The 24,237-nt window shown below is 34.9% G+C and overlaps 1 protein-coding gene across 1 annotated transcript; it reads left to right on the forward strand.

Annotated features, from left to right (window-relative positions):
* Positions 1-22: 22 nt before the first annotated feature.
* On the forward strand, positions 23-22,698 carry LOC110371090 (sodium-coupled monocarboxylate transporter 1). The gene is made up of 13 exons (XM_064035176.1): positions 23-534; positions 6,273-6,487; positions 7,522-7,681; positions 8,755-8,820; positions 12,038-12,089; positions 12,191-12,258; positions 12,973-13,127; positions 15,694-15,834; positions 17,733-17,957; positions 18,380-18,720; positions 19,266-19,510; positions 19,858-20,133; positions 20,973-22,698. Exons 2-13 carry the CDS (start codon positions 6,288-6,290, stop codon positions 21,000-21,002), a joined length of 1,959 nt encoding a protein of 652 aa, XP_063891246.1. The 5' UTR covers positions 23-534; positions 6,273-6,287; the 3' UTR covers positions 21,003-22,698.
* Positions 22,699-24,237: the final 1,539 nt, after the last annotated feature.

Raw genomic sequence — 24,237 nt, forward strand, 5'->3', positions numbered from 1 at the left:
CACAACTATTTTCACTATATTTCAAAACCATGTGGATCGTCACAATCTGTGGCACGGTTTCGCGACAGACAGCTGCTAAAGTGCACGTCACTTAAAACTTTTCGATATTTATATTGAATGATTACAAATGAACGATAAATAATTATAGGTAGTCTTTCGAGGTGTTGTATGATTAAACTCTAAATTGTTGCTAAGAATATAGCAAGATAGTCGCGTGTGTTATTGTTTATAATTTGTTCCTAGTGCAAATTCTTGAATGATTTACGAAGTGACATTGACATGTGATCGCGCGGGAATTTCGAGTTTAGTTTTGCGCGGATTCCGCCGACGGATATTCGCGTCAGTGTTTTGTAGAAGTTATGTTAAGTGAAAGTAAACTGTGCAATGCGGTTGTGTAGGTTTGGTGACGTTGTTCTTGCCAATACATGTACGTGCCCTTGTGAGGTTGCCAGCATCCCATATATGCAGACAATTCCTATTTGTTTACTTCCGCACTAGCGAAGTATTAACCGCATTTTTTAATAAAAAGTTAAGGTGAGTTAAACAATTGTTGTTAAACAACTATAAGATAGGTTAACCGGTATATATTTGCAGAAGCATTCAGTAATAAAACGACTGAGAGATTTGTTGACTATGGTATAAATAAATTATTGTTAACAAGGTCAATTTGCGATCGCGGAAAAGAAACACGATTGATGACGATAGTACCTATATTAAGTTAAAATAAGTTATTCCAATAAATTTAATATTATTGAATAGATTTGCAACTGAAGGACAACAACTGGAGTTCACCCGAGATATCGTACGAGCCCGATGAACTACGTCCTGTAACCCGATAATCTTCATGCCAAATCTCATCTTGATTGATTCAGCCGACGAAATCCTGCGCGGAGGTTAGGTACCCTTGATCGATTCAACATTCCATTTCAGCTATTGGAGTTTTTAGTTTAATTAATTCAGAACTCGGTCATATAAGGACATACATTTGAACATCTTAAATGGATCTGAATTTTCTGAAATAAGTATAATATACCTTAAGTATAGGTAGTAAACGTGAACTTAAGATACGATCCTAATTTTCTATGCGTGTGGTTATTTATCGACATAACAAATTGATTTTGAAGTAGCGATCTCAGACATCCTTTCTTACCTGTAACATTATTTTTCAAGTCTTTAACTATATTCACTTACTTAATCGATTACTTATTGATGTGTGATATTCATAAAGCAACTAGCTTCCGCTAGCAGTTTCCTAGTTCCGGTGACTGCGCATTCAAGCAAACACACAAACAAACATATAGTATCATATGTATAAACAAACAAACTTTGAGCTTTATATAATATTACTAGCCGTTTTCCCGCGGTTTCACCCGCGTCCCGTGGTAACTACTGCCCGTACCGGGATAAAATATAGCCTATGTTACTCGTGGATAATGTAGCTTTCGAATGGTGAAAGAATTTTTAAAAACGGTCCAGTAGTTTTTGAGCCTATTCATTACAACCAAACAAACAAACTAAGTTTTCCTCTTTATAATATTAGTATAGACTTATTCAAGTTGTAAATCGATGTATGCTTTATCAACCAAATAGAAGGGCGGTTATTTTCAGAATAGTTTCTAATTTACATAACGAGATTTTTTCGAATTTAAATATTTGTACAATTGACATAAAAAATCCAAAATTTCCGACATTGTCCGACAGTTGAGAAGTTTCCATATAAGTACCTATCTGGTTTTTGCGGGTTTCAGTATCTCACCTGCAGAATAATCTTATAAATAATAATATACCATTGTCAGTCCGTCTCATCTTTGAAGGAACCAGTTTCGCAAAGTCATTTCGATAAATTAACCTTGACCACCTAGTTATTTTCCAGATCTTAATATAGCACTATCGTGCGAAAAAATATCTCAACTTCAATTTCGCGATCTATACTTTGAAGAAGCTACACATAGTGGGTCTTATTTTTCTCATACTATTGTTTTGAGAAGTCTGATGTTTTATCGAAACTTATTTTCTAAGTAACTAAGAGCTGTTTCTCGGGGTTTCAACCGAATCCCGCGGGAGAAACTAACCGTACCGAGAATAGGGCAGTTTACCAACATTGAAAGATTTTTTTAATGGGTGCAAAAGATTCGGAGCCTCCAGAATGCAAAAAACTACATATAGGTACCTAGATAATAATAATAGTTTTGATTATTTTTCGAGAAACAACCACTTCCTAGGTCCCTTGTTACTTGTCATCGCCCAATCCTTTTGAAATTGTTTGTTTCAATACTGTTAATGCAACGCCGCAGATGAATATTATTTACTACCTTTTGTGATATTGACAATATTGATTGTGATGTAACAAATCCTTAATGAGGTCTTTAATGTTAAAGTTCATCGTCTTCAAATAAGTCTTCAAGGTTGAAGGTTGCTGTTGACAATATGCACAGCTGTAGCTGATTTAAAGTAAGATGAAAACATAGCAGATGCTACTATGGAAAGTAAACAAATACTTATGTTCAGAAGAAATAAAAAAGCATTTTTAAATAAAACACCGACTTACAGACATTATTTTTCAACAATCACAAATATCAATCCAATAAAATCCTAGCCGTATTAATTCAAATTAATACTCACTTTCACCTTTATAAATATACCTACCTATAGCTTTTAAAACTGAGATAGAGTACCTTTTGTATCTATGCAAGATAACAACCAATTACTTTATAATCAATCTTGTAATTCAAAAGTCTCCGATTTGACATTTCTCCTTTCTCAAGCGGTGATAACTTTGTGAGAGCGTTCGATGCCAAATAATTGTATTATTATTCATTCGCTTAATATATGAATGAGTGTCATTCATAAGAGTAGTAGATTAGTAAGAGAGAGTTTAAAAAATACACAGGTGGAGATCGCTAGTTAGTTATTATCACCTTGAAAAGGTAAAATGTTACAGTAATGTCTCGGCTCGATACTGAGTTCTTGCATCTGTTAGGTATTCTACGTAAGGCAAACGTAAAGTATGCTTTCTTAAAAATAAAAACTATTTCAATTGGTAAACAAATAGTTTCTAACATATCTATTTCAATACCTTTTTTATTTTTTTTGTTGATGAATTTAATGATCTAATTATGTTATCTTGGTACTTATTTATATCCCATCGGATTTCCCACTATTAATGGTTTATTCCTCATTAATACACAGGTAGCAGAAAACGTAAGAGCGCTGTAAAAAATACGTCAGCATCGAGTGACGTCAAGCAAATGCGTCAGCCACCGTTCTTGTCGGTCAAATAAAACGTTGATGAGCCAATAATTACCACAACAAAACAATATTTATGGCTAACCAATGCGATTAACACTTTTTCACACAAAATGTTAGGGCGAAAGGTTTCTTATTGCATGGTAAGAACGAACGTATGTTCGTATATTCATTGCCCATACCTAGGATACATTTACCGGTAGTCAGAAGCTAGAAAGTCTGACAACTAGTATCGAGATGGTATCGAGTAATTGGGTTGAGGAGGTCAGATAGGCAGTTGCTCCATGTAAAATACTGATAGGTACTCAGCTGCCGGTTAGACTGGACGCCGACCCCTACATAGTTTTGAACAGGCTAGGCAGATGATGACGATGGCTAGGAAAAAAATCCAATGTCATGAAACAACATAATTAATTTTCAGTCTGTCAAACAGCATAAGGTAAACGCGGGTGAAGTCGTCATGCCCCAATAGTCGTCAATTAATCTTAAAACTTTTATTATTATTTTCTACTGAACTTAAAATGGGCCGGTTTATATATCAACATATTCTTGATAATATATTGCACAATTGAAATAACAATAAGGGGTTTTAACAGTCACGGCTTCTAAGATATGTTATTTCAAACGTGTGTGCCCTAACAAAATCGTTTTTTCGTGAAGTTCAGCTGTCAAAAGTGAAACTCAGCACGTGGTTTTGTGTTTTGATTTACATGACTCCAGTGGGGTCTGTGGTATGTTTCTTTGTTCAATTAGATAGTTAAGTTTATTTGCTAGCGATGTAATATGCAATTTGGAATACTTTTAACATAGAAGATATATTTTTTTAATGTGACATCTATTGGTACTTCAAAACTCCTATTTGACCCAAAACCCGTCAATTTTACAATTATTATGACGACTACTGGGACATGCTCAAAAGTTGCAGCTAAACTCGTCATAATGAGGATATTTTGTGTTTTTACAGTACAAAATGCGAATAAATAGCTAATATCGGGACTTTTACAAAATTGATAACTGTCTAGAACAAACATATTTAAGGTTAAGATTACATTTGTTGGGTTGAGGAGGTCAGGCAGGGCAGTCGCTCCTTGTAAAGTACTGGTACTCAGCTACATCCGGTTAGACTGGAAGCCGACCCCAACATAGTTTGGGAAAAAGGCTCGGAGGATGATGATGATGAGGAACTATGGCACCTGCCGATGACAATGTATAAAATACATGTTAAAATGACAGGTGGAAACTCGCCACCTCACTTACTGAGCCCCCGGGAATTAGTTGCTAAATCGCAACAAGAGGGCAACAGGTACATGAGCGGCTGAAGGGTGAGGATACCTCGGCGGACTTTAAACGCAGATCACGCGCTCCCTGTGGGTCCAGCATCACCGGCCCACTCGCCACTTACCACGAGGCACCGACCCTCCGAGCAGGGCTGCTAACCCTGCTCTAGCGACTCCACTCTGGTCGGCCAATGAAGGCAAGCCAAGAGGCGGGAGACTTTCACTCCAGCAGGCCGGAGATGGGGTACAGTATACTCTCCCCGGAGCACTCGGATATATAGCCCCGCGGGGTCGCTACTCCCCGTCATCCACCTCAGATGCCCTGTGGGGCTTATTAGATATTATTATTATTGAGTTTGAACGGTTAGTTGTACCTAATCATATTTTATTTTTTGATTGATACCTTTAAGACAGTAGACAGTTTAAACTGTCTATAGAGATTTTTGCAAATGGTACTTAGCATGCGCTAAGCAGTTCAGAAGTTTTGATGAATGACAACCTTACCTACATATCTATGAATGTTAGTAATTATTTCGCGATAAGCTATATAAATGAATGTGGCTTTTGTTTTTTGTGAATACTAATTATTTTATTTTACAATTTAAATATTTTAAAAGTAATTATTTTACTCGTGCTACATATGCACATGACTGCATCGTTATTATGATTAAAAAATATAACATACTAGCTTCTGCCAGCGGTTTCACCCGCATCCCGTGGTAACTACTTCCCGTACCGGGATAAAAAGTAGCCTATAGCCTTCCTCGATACATGGGCTATCTAACACTGAAAGAAATATTCAAATCGAACCAGTAGTTCCTGAGATTAGCGCGTTCAAACAAACAAACTCTTCAGCTTTATAATATTAGTATAGTTATCGGCACGAATCTTGAGCTCTGACCTACTCCTGCGCAGAAGTATTTATTGGGTATCCCTTTTGTGGTATGAAGTGAGGCGCGGGGACGGGCTAAAGCGGTGATTAGCCCGCAGTGCATCGCGTCATAGCGGTCACTCGGGATTGGTTCTTTGCTAATAAATCACTTCTGCGCAGATGTAGGTCAGAGCTCAAAATTCGTGCCGATAACTATATAGATATTTTATACATAGACTGGTTTTGTGATTCCAAGCGTTTGATAGATAGGAATATAAATTAAAATGCAACCATGTATCTGTTTTATTGAATACCTGCTCTTCTAACAGATTATGACCTGCTATTCTAAATAGGAATTTGGTTTTTTATCTATCTACCTACCTGATGTTTCAAAAGCACAAGTATGCTTAACAAATTCAAGCACAAAAAAATGTACATAACTTGAACCTTATGTTCAAGAGCAGAGAGTTTACATTAGCATTAAAAGTTGACGAGTACTGGGATAATTTGACGAGTATCCGTACAAATCAGACGACTATTGGTACAAATCGCCCTTTTTTTACTTTTGCCTTAATAAGTATATAAACCCATCAAAATGATTAAAAAAACATTAGTTAATTAGAATAATGAATAAATACTCTATCACGTCATGCAAAAATTTTCATTTTCTATTGAATATTTAACACACAGTAGCGCTTCAAAGTCAGTGATTTCCGAAATCCGACGACTATTGGTACGTTTACCTTATCAGCCTTTACTTGCAAATTACGTTTCCAACAATGCAATTAATTTCTCAAATCTGTAATTTCTACCGTGACTTTGACTTTACTAGCTTTTAACTATGTATACTACAATCAACTTTACTCTCTATTACCCAGCTCACAAAGTTCAAGATGCCTTTCACAATGAACGAGGGTGGTTTCGGGGTAGGAGACTACGTGGTGTTCGGAGTACTCTGCGCAGTGTCATGCGCAGGTGGTCTATGGTACAGCGCCATTGGATCTAAGGCCAAGAAGGTTGTAGATGTGAAGGATTACCTCCTTGGAGGACGGACGCTGTCTACTTTTCCTGTGGCTATGTCACTTATTGCCAGGTAAGATATAAATAATAAGTCTATTCTGTAACATTAGTTTTCTATGAGAATTAAGACTTTTGTTTAGCTAAGTATTAGTTGATCCATAACTGAAAAATGTCGAGATTATCGCTAGTTAGTTTAGTTCAGACTAAGTTAACTCTAAAAATTCAATAATTCCGATCATATGAATCGCAGATTTTATTTGAAATATTACGTAGTTGTGCCTAGGTATACCGGACTTGAACAGACAGATAAATGGTAAAATGATTTATCTGTCACTCAAAGAAACTTGTAAGAAAAAAGCCATGTCATTCTTTATCTTAATATTGAATGAAGTGTGCATTTATTTACGGTTCTGAGTAATCCGATACTAACCTACATCTATATGAAAGGTAAGAAAATTAACTTCTTCGAAAACGTGACAATAACGGGATTGTTTATTGCTTTGTTTAATTTTATTCAATAAATGAATGACGCATACACCTAAAAGTCAAGAAGGTTTTCATGACCTACTAACAAGTACAAATATAAATTCGGAATAATTATATTAAATCAGTAAAACGACTCTAGTAAGTTCAACCTTGAAAGACAAGAAACAGTTTTCTACAAATAAAATTAACTTACTTGTCAAAGAAAAAGTCTGAAGAAAAATTGTTTATCGGGTTTATGAGCACTAAAACGGCAATTTGATGAAGTATTAAATCGTATAAATTGTTCACGATCACGATTAAACCCATGCATGAAAACGAGAAAATGCATTTTCTTAATATTGCGCATATTTTTGTGTATAATTTAGTTATGACCAATTTTAATACCGTTCCTTCAAATAATACGTATTTTTTTAAGTATTACTTAGTAAAGAAGTAAGTAAATAAATGGGAATGATTAATCTTAAACGGGAAAACTATGTGTAAAGGTCTTATCACACTAGCGGTTCCCGGAAAAAGTTTTCCTGTAATTCATGCAATTTCTGTTCTTCACCTTGAATTTATTCCATTTGAAACGAGAAGTCCTGTATTTTCTACATATTCTGATAACCCAATATATTTCAGCTACGTCTCCGGAGTGACGATTCTAGGCACCCCGGCGGAGATATACAACTATGGTACACAGTACTGGCTGGTCGTGATCGGAGTATCCCTCAGCTGCATAGCTGTGGTCACCATATACCTGCCTGTGTTCTGTACGCTAAGGTTAACTTCGTCTTATGAGGTGAGTAAAGAGGTTTAACTTAGTTGGCACTTTATGGATATACATATATTTGTCTAGACATTAATGTTTGGATAGCATAAAATAGTACATACTTTTAGACACTGTCGATATTGCAAATTAATTTGTATTCAATGTAATTGTAATTTTGGATTTCCTAATTGAGTTCTGAAAGCTAGCAATCTTTCATTATTTTCTTAGAACTTATGCCACGGTCATTATTACGTGGGTACATGATTTTGGCATAAAGAGAGATTTTTTATCCTCTGCCGTAAAACTGCATAGTAAAAACCGATAAATCATTTTAGAAACTTACCTTGTTTTTATTACAAACAGTAAGGATAGGTACCTAACTGTTTCTTAATGATAATTTCAACCGCAAGTATAAATCATTTCTATCATCAACTTAAATGCCTGAGATTGTTCGCTTACAAATGAAATATTAATATCTTGGAACAATCATCTCGTTCTATGTTGGAGTAATTCATCATTTGTTGCGAGATCTTATCATCGTGTGCGGTAATCTATCAAAACGACAACTTTTGCGCTGGACTTTGGTCTCATACAAAAGACATGTAGGTACCTACCGATGTACTAACTATTTATAATAATGCTTTAGTCAATTTTGTATCCTGTTTCGTTTAGTTAGTGTTTTTTTTGTATTGGTATTTATTGTACATACTTTGCATAAGTACAATACTTATTTGTGTACTTAAAAATAATAAAAATACTTATAAATACTCGACTGTTTTTTAAATAAAAGTACATACATTATTCGTCGTATTTTTTCCATTTTCTATACTAATATTATAAAGAGGAAAACTTTGTTTGTTTGGTTGTAATGGATAAACTCAAAAACTACTGGACCGATTTTAAATATTTTTTCACCATTAGAAAGCTATATTATCTGCGAGTAACTTAGGCTATATTTTATCCTGGTGCGGGCAGTAGCTCCCACGGGACGCGGGTGAAACCGTGGGAAAACGGCTAGTATTTCATAAACGTTAGGCATAACTTTGTATTCTTCATAAAGATTCTTTTATGGGTACATACTAATGTAATTTAATTTGTTTCAGTATCTAGAGTTAAGATTCAACAAGAATGTTCGTGCGTGCGCCTCAGTGTTGTTTTTACTGGACGAGGTAAGTTCATTTGCGTAATAATGCCATACTCACACTGTCTTTGAATTTCTTATGTGGCCCTACATAATTAAATATTGTTTCACTTTGATCTATGACGTGGTTTAATCACCATTGAGTACAAACATACATACGTCGCCTGTATTCGTTCATGATATAAAGAGTTCGAATTAAAGTACTGTCCTTTTCTTCCATAGCTATTGTCCACAATGTAAGAATCATTTTATGCTAGTTACTTAACTGTTAACTATGGAATATTTTTTTATTACTCACATTCCACAGGAAAGGCTTAACCTGCTTTGCATATGCACATAACTTACTCACCGACATAGGAATAATATTATGTCAGAAATACTGTCAACCAGTCATACTAAGGAGTATCAAGTTGTCCGGGTAACTGAGTTGAGGAGGTCAGATACACAGTTGCTCCATGTTAAACACTGGTACTTAGCGTCATCCAGTTAAACTGGAAGCAGACCCCAATATTGTTGCGAAAATTGCAGTGAATGATTAAGTCATGAAATCTGACTGTAGGTGTGTTAACATTTATCTGACAGTTCAGTCCATATGCGGATGTTTAGGGCATTGAATGATAATACGAATAACAGCTTCAGTAGGCTTAGATACGCGAGATATGAAAGTTACGGGGATTTCAATGACTTGAGACAGATACCACGCTTTAGATAAATAGATAAAGACCACCGGCTGTCATGACGGTCTTATGCAAGGCTTATCGGAAAACAATATCTACGTGACAATCAGAATACATAATAGAGGTAAATAGTATTTATGAAAAGTGAAAGTGCTTTTGTCGGTCTGTTTTGATGAGCATTTCAAGCATTTTGAGACTTTATTGCTAGAAATATCTATAGGAAATTAGGCAGCACGAGCTTGAGTGAATGTGAAAAAAATCCTTTTAATTGCAAATGTCTTATTACATAAATATACTACGTTAAATACGTACTTTATACTTATTTAAATAGGCAAACATCTCAATAGTCAAACAATGTCTAAACTAACTATGAAGTCATTCTATGAAAATAAATGATGAACACGATGTTATGATTCGGTGCAAAAAGTACTGAAGACAATTTCTTGACGAGGAAAAATCAAAGATAATTTTCAAAAGAATAGAATGAGGATAGCACATCCACTTTTTAGATCAAGTTAAACACTTTTCAATGTAAAAAATCGTAGTTTAGTTAAAGCTAGTTTGTTGCTAACCAATCAGTAATTCTTATTAGTAGTGTAAACGAGACGGTGCATAAGGTCGTTCGCTTCACCGACATATCGGACTTTGACCACCCGGTGTCGACTCGTATGGACAAAATCAACATCAATTGTCTGCGGTACATTGACGAAACCGTGCCCCGTGGTCTTACGTCATGTTTGTGGAAAATCTAAGTATCTTTTAAATTAGGTATCTTAATTTAAATCTAAATTAATATTTTAAAAAATGTTTAGAATCGTGACCGATAATTTATATCAATAAATTGGTCAAGGAATTGGTCATTGTTAAATTGAGAAATATATCAAGTTGAAATGATGAGTGTGTCCAGTAGGATCATTACAATATTTTGACGATTAAAAGTATCACTTTCACATGAATTCAAAACGTCGATCTTGATGAGTCTAAAATTGCAGACTGTTTATATTCGCAAATAAAACTATCTACTTAAGTATTATGTCTTGCGGTGACTTTCCAATTTTCTAATATTTACTACCGATTGTTGAGACCATCAATCTAGACGTTGTTTAATGAACTATAAAGCAGGTATAAAATCAAATCAATTAACAATAGTCTTATTTAGTCTGACCATAGACTAGTCTAAACCATAAAGATCCTTAATGTAAACCATAGACGTATCAACTTTCTCACGCGCTGCATTTACGTAGAAAGTGGACATCGCGAAGACTCGGCTAGATCATTGACTTGACGGATTATATTTATAAGCGCACACGTGTTTATTTGCGTTTATTTCAGAAATAAACATCCTTGTATGTAGCACGTGCTTTAGTTTGTAACACATGCTGAAGAAACTGTTTTATTTGTCAAGTTCATAAGCACCACTTGGCTTGATAAACAGATGAAAAGTTGGGCACTGGGACATTGTTTATGTAGTATGAACTATGACTAAAATATTCTGTAGCAACATTCGCTTGATTATAGCATACTTTCGTACAAACAAGCGTGTGTTACAAACAATATGTAATTTCAATACGATTCCGGTCGACCAACGGGACAAGGTACTCTATAATAGTGGACTTTGGTCACGCAATTTGCAATTGACAATATAAACAATGTACTCAAGGATTACAATGGTCAATTGACCACTTGGGAAAATATGCCACATGTAATGACTACGTTTCTGTTTAAAAATATAGACGAAGCGACCGCTGGACCGATCTGCTCTATCCAATTGAATAAGACGTCATATCATTCAGCATGTATGTGCTATACTTAGCACCTTGTTACGTATGTCTATTGTTTTAGGTACTTAGACGTCTAAAGGATGTGCTAATAAGTACTATAATTTTCGAAATTTAAACCTCGCACATAGTCAACTCTTCAATTGTTTTAGTTCCACTTTCGCAAACCAGTTATTTTTAAATAAGGAGGCCTCAACAACAACATGGCTTTCATACCAATGTCAACCTTTGGACCATCGATTTGACAGCTTAATAACCGACCAGCAAATAGATTGGTACGAGTGATTAACTAAATAATTCCTAATTACTGCTGAATGCGGAAACACAGAACTGTACTCAAGCAGCTAGAATAATTAGAACACTTGGACGTATTAATCACTGGACATGTACACGGCAGTATTTATACCCTTGACCGTGAACCATGGTCATACTTTGTATAAGTCTGAGACAAGATAATAGAGAAATACGATAAACGAGGATAACGCTCCGATTGATTTGAGATACTTAGGGGCAGGAGTATAATGATTGTTTGGACGAAAATTGTCGGTGTACCTTTTAAAATGATGAAATATACAGTTAATTTTAAAGACCATTGCAGTCTTGGCTAGTTTAGGGCTACTGTAAAAATAATAGATTATAGTCAAATAGGGTGATCTGCTCCAAATGTATTTAACCATGAATTTGTCGATCGTTGTTTCATTTTTTATAGCCGCAATTTCATATCAAGTAGGTATAAATGTATATTTTCTCAGCTACAACATGTATGTATTTATTTTTTTGCTTGTTTTAGGTTCTTTTCCTGCCGATGATCATATTTGTGCCAGCACTAGCATTCAATCAATGTAAGTCAAAAATTCATGAAAATACATTGTACATTTAATTTATTATTTAGCGTAATTAGATGTTATTTTATACCGCTTCTTTTGTTTTATTTACTTTTCAGTGACAGGATTCAGTGTTTATGCAGTTGCTGGTACTATGGTCACCATATGTGGCCTTTATACAGTATTAGTGAGTAGAATCTAGTTTATCATTTGCTTTACTATGCTTTCTTGTTGACCTACTTAATTTGGAATGTTTGTGAACTATGCAATTTTATCGCGCGATTCATGTGTCCTGCACTTGAGATATAACTTCAGTTTTAATTGAAAGTCCTTACCCAATTCCTTTATTGTAATTTCAGCCTAACGTTAACGTAACACATAGTTTGATATTTTAGTTTGCTGCTCCTTGAAGTAGTTTAGTAATCCTAGGCTGATGATGATTTAAAGCATAAATATCAATCAGTTTGATTGTAGGTAAAGTCATCTTGCATGGCTAATTGTTGCATTGCGTGCAACGTGGTGCAACACGTGATTATGATGTTATGTGACTGTAGTGATTATACCACTATATTCTTGTATCTGGTTACTAAGTGCTGATAAATAGGGTTATTTTGAACAAAAAGGTAGTTTTTTAGCTTGTGAAGCTCGCAAAAAGAGAGAATTAGGTATGCCCCTTTTTCATAGATTCTTAGATAACTTATCTATCGCTCAACATTGCCATTTCAAAGACGAATTACTAGATTTAGTCCTTAATTTAAGTGGAATAATGCAAATCTTAGCTAGTAAAAATTATACAATATAAGCTATAAAGTTTATTATAGGTATCGCATTTACTGAAACCTGTTAACAATATTCTTTATAACCGTGTATATTATAATATATTTAATTACTTTCTAACCAGGGTGGACTAAAAGCAGTGGTATGGACGGATTCAGTGCAGACCGGCATTATGTTCATAGGAGTGATCTTAGTAGCCGCCGCCGGGACAATTGCCGTCGGCGGGATGAAGGATGTTATAGAAATTGTTAACGAAACTGGACGATTTGAATTATCTAAGTAAGTATTTTTGATATTTCTTACCCGACTGCCAAAGAAGGAGGGTAATGTTTTATATGATTATAAAATTGCTTTTTTAATAGTGATATTAGTTTTGTTCTAAATTAAGTAAAACCTTATGAGCGACGCCGACGGAACTTCATAGCGATATACTAAGTCTTAGGTTTTTATGACATGATAATATTACCGAATTCATTTACAAGTAGGTACCTTTATTATTAAAGTGACTTTAATCTTTGTAAAAGATAAAAGGATGTGTATCTTCTTCTATCAGTAATAACAGGATCTTGTGAGATAACTTTTATCAGAAAGATAGTGGATATTGTCAAAATTATTGACTTGTTAAAAATACATCTGCCATCTGCAATTCATACTCTCGGTACGTACAATCAAGTTTAGGTCAGTGGTAACAGTTTTATAGGAAAATCGTACTTATTACTATTGAGTTAGCATGACAGTTACCACTGATGTGCAGTCTACCTTACCTACTGTTATACAAAAACAAACTTACGATAATATCATTACATTTAAACTTGCAAATAAGTTTCACACGTTTTCTTATGCAATTGTGTAATCTTTAACCCGACAAATGCCCGGCAACGAACACACGTGGCGTTAATATGGTACCAATGAACTTTCAGATAACCTTACAGTTTCTGATCAATGCTTAAAAACTCTTTAGCATTTTGCAGTATCTCCTTGGATTAATCTATAGGTACTTTTGGTTACTAATAATCATTAAGAGTAAAAAATAGGCGAAAAAGGCTCCGAATCTAAGTACTACACTGATTTGAAAAATGATTTCTCTATTCGGATTCATTACTATACATACACATTGGTACAAGACATAGCCTTTATTTTAGTCGGGTACGTGAAGCAGTTTTCATGAAACGCCGTGAAACCTCGGGAAACCTGCTACCTAGTAAGTACTTAATAAAACACTAGACTGCATTGTGTACTGTTTTTATCAGCATTTTATTTCACTGCTATTTAAGGTAAAATTGGTCCTGATCGTGTATTATTTTGGTTAACGAGTGTGAAAATGTTGCCATATCAGACCAGAATTCAGACATTGTTGATTTCTCTCACCTTGTTATAAGAATTTCACACTATTTTGCCTCAGGCGTGTTGTTGCATTGGGTACTACAAAAACAACGATTGATTGGTATTTAATGCGAATATAATGAATTTAATATGCGATTTAGCGTTCCAATGGGTTATAATAAGATCAAGAAAAAAAAACATGTAGCAAACAATAATACTGTTTATGTTTTGTAGTTGGAATGAAACTATAAAATCCCATTGAAGTACCCAGGAACTTACTTAGTACTCTTTTTACTATCAAATGTAACGTCATCCATTGTTACTGACACGATATAGCTATGATATGACATGCATAATTGTACATACATACCTACCTACATATAATACATAATTACACTGAATGAATGAATCTAGATATATAGATATCTCTATAATATTATGTGACGTAAGAAAATATCTAACACGTACGGTCTAATCTTACGCATCCGCTAACATTTGGCGAAAGATTAGTCTGTGGTCTTACATAATTTTCTTCTCAGATATCTGTTATCGTTACTAGGGGAACGTCATCACGATTATTTTGCATTTATTGCATACTCATGAATTTTTCGTCCACAGCTATATCCTTATAAACCTATATCATGATGAGTGTCTTTCTCAGGTATCTTCAATCAATGTGACTGTAGGTGTCAATAGTATCAAATTCAGTATAAGGTGGTATAAGTACAGATACCGGCACGGATATTGGGCTCTCGGCGGAAGAGTGGGGATCGCTTTGCGCACCCGTACGCATAAGGCAATAAGGCAGTAAATCGCTTCTGCGCAGGTGAAGGTCATGGCTCGATATCCGTGCCGATAACTGTATGTGTATTTAAATACACTTTATGTTTTGTAAAGAAATGCTTATCAAGAAAAACTTCAGGTACTTTAATAGGTACTAAATGTCAAAGTAAAGATGCGAGGGCCTGAAGGGAAGATCTGAATAGTAATTCGGATTATCTGCATGAAGTATGACAAAATAATATTTTTATTCTATTGTACAAACTTCCATAGACTACCATACTTATAATTGCCGTTCATTCATCTCTAATTATAAAGAGTAATTAGAAATAATTTGTTACATAACCTGCACTCAGACTCGTGACGTCGTTGATGTATGTGTATTGGACTTCTGCCCAAAATAAGAGAAAATACTGAAACGTTGCAGGGAAATGAGCATATTAATGTGTGTGCTGAATGAAAAAACACTATCGATAAAGAATTTTAATTTTCAAATCTACTTTATTTCGATCTACTGATACCATCTACTTTATTTTTATTAAATTTAAGCAATTCATAAAATTCATTCGGTGCCATGTTTCTTGTTAGGCCCAATAAACAGAATTTTCGCAGTTGTGACTACTTATTTTGTCAATAGCAAATGGCCCACAGATATATCCCAGAAAAGTTTACATTGCGATATTTATTCACTCCAAGGCCAGTTTAATAAAAGCTGAACTATATCTTAATCTTTTGTCATCAGTTGGAGCTTTTCGCCGTTTGAGCGTCAGACTGGCTGGGGTGCAGTGGTCGGGGGATTCTTATACTGGACTTGCTTCAACTCCGTCAATCAGACGATGGTGCAGAGGTACATGTCACTACCCACCAAGAGGAAAGCTATTACGTGAGTATCTTAGAAAATGTATATGTGTTTAATTATAAAGGTTTTGGTTCACACGAATGGCAGACGCAGCTCCAACTCAGCGATTAACTTGTCATTTGAATTTGACCCTTAAATATTATCTTAACAAAATATTTTTTTAACGGTTAGTTAAAAAGTCAGGTTGACAGCGAGATTGCATCTACCTTATATCAGCTGCGACGTACAATGCCTATAATGTATGCCATGACCTTTAGTTAACTGCAATGTAGAGCGGTTTCCGACTGTATACCCATAGTTATTATGTAGTGTAAGGAGACTATAGAAGTTTATAGAGATCGTATGACAGATCAAAGAAACGTTGAATAAGGGCATGAGAAGAACCACGTCATATTCAATCAACAATCTCATTTTCACAAATATACGGAATCGGTTGCCAATGGAAACAAATGTTATATATAAGGTGTATTTACTTTTATGTATCTGAAAATAGCATTGACATACATACTAAAGTCACCCGATTTTTATAATGTTTTTAAGAATTTGTTTGCTCTTTCCCGTCCTCTAGACGATGCCAATATTTGTTCAGCTTAGAATAGTGTAGCAAACAGTCATTGCAGACATCATTTGATAAGAACCATAATACTAATGATGAAGCATAAAGTAATATTTTGAGCAAATATGTCCTAGATAGTACAGTTTTGTTTTTGGTTACATTTTATGAAATGTCTATTAGCCTTTTAATCATTATACTACTGGGTACAGGCTTCCTCTTAGACAGAGAAGGTTACATCATCATCATCATCTCAGCCATAGGACGTCCACTGCTGAGCATAGGACTCCCCTTTAGATCTCCACAGATACCTGTTGGAGGCGACCTGCATCCAGCGTCTTTCCGTCTTATAAAGGTCGCCGGAAGAGAAGGTTTGGGCAATATCAATGCTAAAAGTGGGTAACATTGTAGAAGGAACGAGTACGTAGCAACACAGTGGGCAATCGATTTTATTTATTAGATAATGCCCAATTTTTGCCATGGGAATCGATTGCCGACAAAAAGAGATTGGCTGATAAGTATACCTATGTATGTTATCTGGATTAGTGCTCGTTTAGTTCACTCATGTGTTTTACATTTGCTCATGATGGTATAATCTGCAATCATTGCTTAATTCCGAATACAGTTTCCGTTTGTAATTTCAATGTCAAAACGTGGTGCTATTTTGTTAGACAAAAGTGCAGTATATAATTTCTGATTACGTTAATTATATCTTACAACAACATCTGTATTACAGCTATTAGTATCTGTTGCAGTAAAGCACACATAATAAAAATAGAAAGTTAATCTGTCCATAACACATGATGGATTACCGACGTTTATGAGTTTGAGAGAAAATAGTTTTCCATCAAAATATTGTCTTTTTTCCCACAAATGTTATGATTGCCATGTGTTGAAAGTCAACGTGGTCTGACGACCGAAGTCTATTTACGGCGATGCGATGGCGAGCCGCGATGTTGTAGAATAGTTGCCGACTTACATAATTATTAGCATTCCTCCACTGTCATGACCTACACCAAGATGTGATAAAGAACGTGTTGTTAACAGTCATATATGTATAGTCATAACAGACATATAACTTTCACTGGCGAATAAAATATTATTTTAATTTAACGTGATTTTTTATCACAACAAATCTTTCTAAGCACTTTCTAATTATTAAAATAAAATATAAAGCAATTTACAATGCGTACTTTATCAGCATTGAAGACATTGCAAGGTATACCTACTTTAATTATTTTTTCTTTCCGTAAATTCTGGTAAAAACGTGGCAAGCCATTTGCAACCATAAAATTATTTTTTGATTTAAACTACAATATCCTTATTTTTCATTTAATTCCCTAAATGTAACACAAACCCAATGTTCCAGAGCCATATTCATATTCTGCATCGGTGCAATCCTGGCCATCTCTCTCTGCGTCTGGTGTGGCCTGGCCGCTTGGGCCACCTGGGTGCAAGGAGGTTGCGACCCTGGTGGCGTGCCTCTGGTCGATGACAGGCTACTACCAGCCTTTGTGACGTATGTGTCGAGGGCTAAGCATCTGCCTGGACTCCCTGGTGTGTTCTTGGCGGGGGTTTTTGGAGCTGGACTTAGGTGAGTTTATAAAAAATATGTATGAAACTGTTTGTGTGGGAATAAATTGGACATTTGTGATCCGCTGATATTGGTAATTAAGTTCTTGTCATGAATAGACGATCTTCTGCTAATGGAGCTAGAATTAATTAGTCATTGTTTATAAAAAATATATAATCCTTTCTGGCAGTCGGTTTGTAAACTTCATGGAACCTAAAACCTACTGTTAATTTTAGCTGTAGTTGATCCTTGTTTTACCAGAATCTGGTATTTTCTTCTTTGTCAGGGTCCGCAAATTTACATAAGATAGTAGAACACACTTTCATGGTTATTTATCTTTACCAAACACATCCGAGCAAATCTCTCAGTTTGGGGGAGGCCTTTGATCAGCAGTAGACCTATTCAGACTTCTAACGATGACCTAACATAGTTCTTTCCACCAGTTCACTTTCAGCAGTATTAAACGCGTGTGCGCTGGTGGTAGTCGAAGACATAGTGCGTGGCTGGCTAAAGCTGCAGCTCAAGCCGTTCACTGAGGGCATACTGGCTCGCGTGGTGACCGCTACCCTGGCCATCGTGTCTGTTGTCATGCTGTTCGTTATTGAGAAGCTGGGAGGAGTTCTTGGTAAGTTAGAAGTATTGCTGTATAATGTCTTGTGTGGCTGGCTGAAGCTGCAGCTGAAGCCGTTCACTGAGGGCATACTGGCTCGCGTGGTGACCGCTACCCTGGCCATCGTGTCTGTTGTCATGCTGTTCGTTATTGAGAAGCTGGGAGGAGTTCTTGGTAAGTTAGAAGTATTGCTGTATAATGTCTTGTGTGGCTGGCTGAAGCTCCAACTCAAGCCGTTCACTGAGGGCATACTGGCGCGCGTGGTGACCGCTACCCTGGCCATCGTGTCCGTTGTCATGCTGTTCGTCATTGAGAAGCTGGGAGGGGTTCTTGGTAAGTTCTTCTAACTTTGGTTTAGATATATTGCTGTGAAATGTCTTGGCTATTTTGAGGGTAATTTTAATTTTTAATTTTGCCCTTATTGTAGTATGGTTTGTAGTTATGTTCAAAAATTTTGATTTGAATCATCTTAGCACTCATAAAAGTAAACATCAGCTTTTTTTGAAATATGATGTTAATTTTGTATACGCGCTACCGTTGAGATTTAACGTTTTGTAGGTACTTTGACCCTTTATCAGTAATATAAAGTCAATAGTAATATTAAAGTTCATGAAACAATTTTGTATTTTTTAACTCAGTGACGTTTTATCTATAAAAGTCTAAGAACGTACCTATCGTTTTGGAATTGTCGCTTTTATGTTTTTCATCATCATCCGCAGGTGTAGCAACAGCATTATCAGCTATCGCAGCGAGCGCTACATGTGGGGTGTTCACTCTCGGCATGGCGTGCTGGTGGGTGGGCCCCCGGGGTGCTCTAGCCGGGGCCGTGGCGGGGGCCCTGCTGGCCGGCACCGTGTCGCTGGGGACCCAGGCCGCGGCCGCACAGGGGTTGAGAGCACCACCACTGAATATTACGATGGATTGCGCTAGAAACGCGTCTTATGTGGGACTTGTTGATGCTATTGTAAGTATTTATTGTCTATTCAGAATAGTTACCATTTTTTATATTTAATTTTTGACACTATGGCAATAAAAGAAAGATTATTACAATTATGTTTGACATAAGCCTCCAACGCTATTGTTGTATTTATGACCATGCAATATTTTATGTGTCACAAAAAATACAAACACATTATATTACTCACGAATTTTGTCCTTTGAAGGATTTTCAATGATATTGCGATGATTTGTCATGATTAAAGTATGGTGTCTTTTCCCCCGCATTTGAATCTGAAAACATAAAAATATATAAAAAATTCACAGCATTACAAAATCTTCGCTCCACAACTAATAAACAAATCTTCCCAACAGGACCCCGAAACAATATTCCCCCTCTTCCGCATATCCTACCACTGGATAGCCCCACTAGGTCTCATCGCCACCATGTCAGTCGGCATGATAGTAGGCTACTTCTTCGACAAGAAGGACTCTCTCAAGATGGATGCGGAGTTGTTCACCCCTGGCGTGTGGAGGTACCTTCCTCAGGAGGCCATAGAGAGAGCGGGGGATACGAGAAGAGCGATAGCGGATAGAGATGCGCCTGCACATGCTGCGCCCTTAATACTCGCTACTATTGATATTGATAAGGTAAATTGATTTTTACTTTAGCGTTTTTTCTTATTTTTCAAACACTATTGCGCATGTCGAGGCACTAAGTGAATAACTTAAGTGAAGCAGATATATTTGACGGGAAATATACATTAGTCTCATTATAGGAGAGGATGGAAATCCTTGCGACAAAAAAACAATTAGAATAAATTTTAATTTAATTTCATTTTAGGGGCTAGTAATTACAGAGCTATACCTAGATTCCTTTGCTGACTTCATGACTTTTTAAACGTCTATACGTCTAGGATTTCAATTTTATCTCCAGGATCGTAAAGAACATTTAATATCCGTCATCAGGGGTATAACTGATATGAATATAAATTAATTCTCATAATCATTTGTGTCATAAAGACGTATCTGTTGCTGTGTTATTGTTTTATTAATGCACTAGTTATCTATTTTAATAACAGCGAAGAAAATGTGATATTACAACTGATTATGGAGTCGGGGATATGTTAGTGCTTTATTATTACTAGATGCATGAATTATTATACCTGGAATTACTGAATGAAGGACATAATAAAATAATAAGATATGTAGAATCAGGTGGTATCAATAAAACTGACGTAGACCCAGAAAGCGCCTGAAAAATTTCTCACACCACGATGTATGTTGCTATACTTTGCTGACAATAATGTTTAGGAATTAGCGTCTACTCGTTTTTTTTATAATTTATTTTTCATTGGTATGCTCGTAGATATTATAAAAATAAACTCACCATAAAAATATAGTCCAATTGTGTAGTCCAATTTTTATTGATAACGAGAGTTTTTTTTTACACGCTCCATGGAACTAATTTATTTTTTCCTTTTTTTCAGATTGAAATAAATGGTGAACCCAGTAGGTGAGATGAGCAAATGAACCACATTTGTATATTTTATTTATCGTGACGAAGATATTGCTCTAGTCACACAGTGATTTGCCTATGAAAATTAATAATTAATTTATACTATTCATTTTGAAAAATATACATTCACCGTGATCGGTTGGGTAAGTGTATTACAATAGTGATTTAATAAGTAAAACTGTTGATCGAATTTTACTTATGAAAATGGATGTGAAAATGAGTTGTCTAGCCTTTTAACGAAGTCATTCCGTTCGGAAAAAGTGGAAAACGGTTATCATGGACTTGTTGTTGCTATGTGTAAATACGTATGTACGTAAGTAAGGTTTTAACGAATGGAAAATTCTTATAAAATGGGACCAAGAGACTGTAGCTATTTATAGTGTACGGATATATTATATTGAGTGGTGAATATTTACACAGTTTGGAAATAATTTCATATATCTACAGAAGTATTTTTGGAAATATTGTATAGGTAATTTCTGATTAAAAAAAAAACATATTTAGGAAAGTGCAGTTTTTATAATACTACATGATTAACATGTACTTATGCTGTAAAATGTAGACTAAAAAATGTGCCAATTTTGACAAAAAATATATTTTATTTATTAAATATGTTACAGTTACAGATTACTCTGTGTTACTAAGATTAGGCAATAATTTATTATGTATTTACAAGAAAGTCCTGGTACCGGCTGTTTTTGTACAATGTAGCTTATTTAACAGTAGTTTAAGAATAATTTTATTTAATTATATTATAATTATTTTAACTAGTTTAGATTATAAAGTACTTAATTAAAATGTGACAGTATTTAACATTGTTTTATAGCAAATAAATTTCGATTTTTTATATTACATTTTGAGGTCCTATAACTTCAATAGCATAATCATATTACCGATCATTTTAGAAATAAAAGTATAAATATTCAAAGCCTTTTCGATATAAAAATGTAAGTAAATCTTAATGGAGGTTTTGTTATTTATTTTACTGAAATGTTTTATACGATAGTTGTTTTACAAAATAGCCATTCAATAATATTAAAAAAAAAATCGATAATTGTTATTTTGAAGGTTACAAAAAAAACTGCTTTTGCAGGATAGAGGAAAAATAATTTAAGGTTTTAAAGATCCCAGTTTGTTTTTACTTTTTTTTAAAAAAAAATGTTAAATGGAGTAAAAGTTACTTTTGTATGATGAAGTATACTACTCTATGGTGAAGGTTTTGCGTAATAGTATTATTTAAAAAATATACTCGAATTAATTTTATTTCTCCAATATGTACAGATCTTATAGGTACTTAATTTTATAGGTTAAAAGCAAGTTTTAGCAAAATCATTTTTAATCAAATTGAAATCGAAATCTTCAACTTTAAATGCAGAATAATTTTACAAATAATTTTGTTTATTATAATATTTTGTTTTACATGATTTTCAATACGATGATGATTTTTATAATATTTTACAGTGGTGATGTATGTACTTAGGTATGTTTTAAAAGAATTTTCTTCGGTTTTACTTTTTGTTAAACAAATATATTTTTTTAGCTTTGTGACCGTAAAACTGTTTTAACAGTATTATCGTTTACTTCTCGAATCACACGGCACAAGTTACTTTAAAATAGAGAAAGCACAAAGATTTGTGTTTTGAGAACCTATAATATTTTCAATGTAGTCCATCAACTTTGATGAAAGACATATAATTTATTTTTGTTTTGTGTTAATCCGTTCTTTTGAAAATAGTTTATCTTACAGTTAAATATGTAGATATTTGTTTTATGTATTTGGACAAATACAAAATTGCCAACAAATATTGAAAAATAATCTTTAATTTAAGCTAACATTTCGAGAGTATTAGGTATGCGACGCTAGCCCAGATTGTACTTAAAGAAATCAAAACAACCAGTTGTTGACTGTTTTCAATGTATTTATAACTTAAGTTCGCCACGCACACATTCTTATAATTTAGTATCATTTTCTAAATACACAACTATAGGTGTTAATAGAACATGTACCTGAAATCAATTCAGATAATATTATATTTTGTTACTACATATTAATTCTACTTTAGAACATTGTAATAAATATTTATGTATCCAACAACCATATTGTTACAAAATAAATGTAATTACAACAAAAAGTTTGGTTATTACTTATTCCAAATTCAAATTCAAATGCCGGCCGTTATAATTCGAATTTCAAAAACGTGCTACAATTTCGTCTGGGAAAGTTTGAGAAGTTATAAAATTTCGTGTAGGAATGGAGACGAGGAGAATAACGTAAATAGTCAGGTGTTGGCGAATGTGGCACGGCGGGTGATTTACATTCGAAGCGGGGTCTGCGCTATTAAAAGTGCCGCGAGAGGAATCTGCGGCTGCGTTGCGGATGCGGAGGAACGCACCCTGAGTTAGCACGTGATCTTTGTTTAAAGGGTTGGTAAACTAAGACTTCTATTGGGGTAATTCTTCATATTTTGGGGCAAGAATTGTATGATAGTTACCATAAAGTTGACTTGAGTTTTGCTTAAAACTTTCTTGGATCTAGATAGCCTCAAGAGGCCTACTTATGACTCGCCCGTAGAGTCACTAGATGTACTTGTACTTTTGTTGCAAATATTTAAAGAATGAACAGAGTTTTCCCCAAAATTTTGACACAATAGTCCGCGAAAAGCATCGATAGCAACGCACAACCGTTTGCCAACAACGACACGAACAAACTTATTTGAGCCGACAATAAAATGGCAAATTTCTGACAAAATGCCTCGTAAAACTGATTGCGGCGTCGAAAAGCCTTCGACGGAGGCTCGATCGTAAACTGAATTGGCCTAGGAACTGTTTAATTGCGAGGTGGCTTGCAATTAAATATGCGTAAAACGAGTACGAGTTATATTTCTGTTTGTTTTGTTACCAGAAGAAATTCTAACAAGAAGTTTTGCTATGAGATAAAAGCAGTAGATTATACATATATTTTGTACCACCGGCTTGGAACATAGAAACATCGTCATAGAAACTATTGCATCCAAATCCAAGCCAATGCGAGGACCTAAGGATACAGTGAGCTCGTTTTGCGTAAATCGGATTGTCAATAAACAATGAAATGTAGGCTAGATGTTTGTAACTATAATATCAAGACGACAAAACACCTTAGTCTGCCCGTGACCATGGATGCTGTAAAGGATCCGAAACGTTGGGATTTAATAGTATTAATATAACCGCGATGAAATCTGTAAAATAGTTTTATTTAA

Source organism: Helicoverpa armigera, chromosome 6 (assembly GCF_030705265.1).
Source record: "Helicoverpa armigera isolate CAAS_96S chromosome 6, ASM3070526v1, whole genome shotgun sequence".
Taxonomy (NCBI): domain Eukaryota; kingdom Metazoa; phylum Arthropoda; class Insecta; order Lepidoptera; family Noctuidae; genus Helicoverpa; species Helicoverpa armigera.

Coding starts and splice junctions, on each gene's coding strand:
- LOC110371090 (XM_064035176.1), top strand. CDS start 6,288: ATGCCTTTCACAATGAACGAGGGTGGTTTCGGGGTAGGAGACTACGTG. Junction 8,821..12,037: donor TGTTGTTTTTACTGGACGAG/GTAAGTTCATTT, acceptor TGCTTGTTTTAG/GTTCTTTTCCTGCCGATGAT. Junction 20,134..20,972: donor CTACTATTGATATTGATAAG/GTAAATTGATTT, acceptor CCTTTTTTTCAG/ATTGAAATAAATGGTGAACC.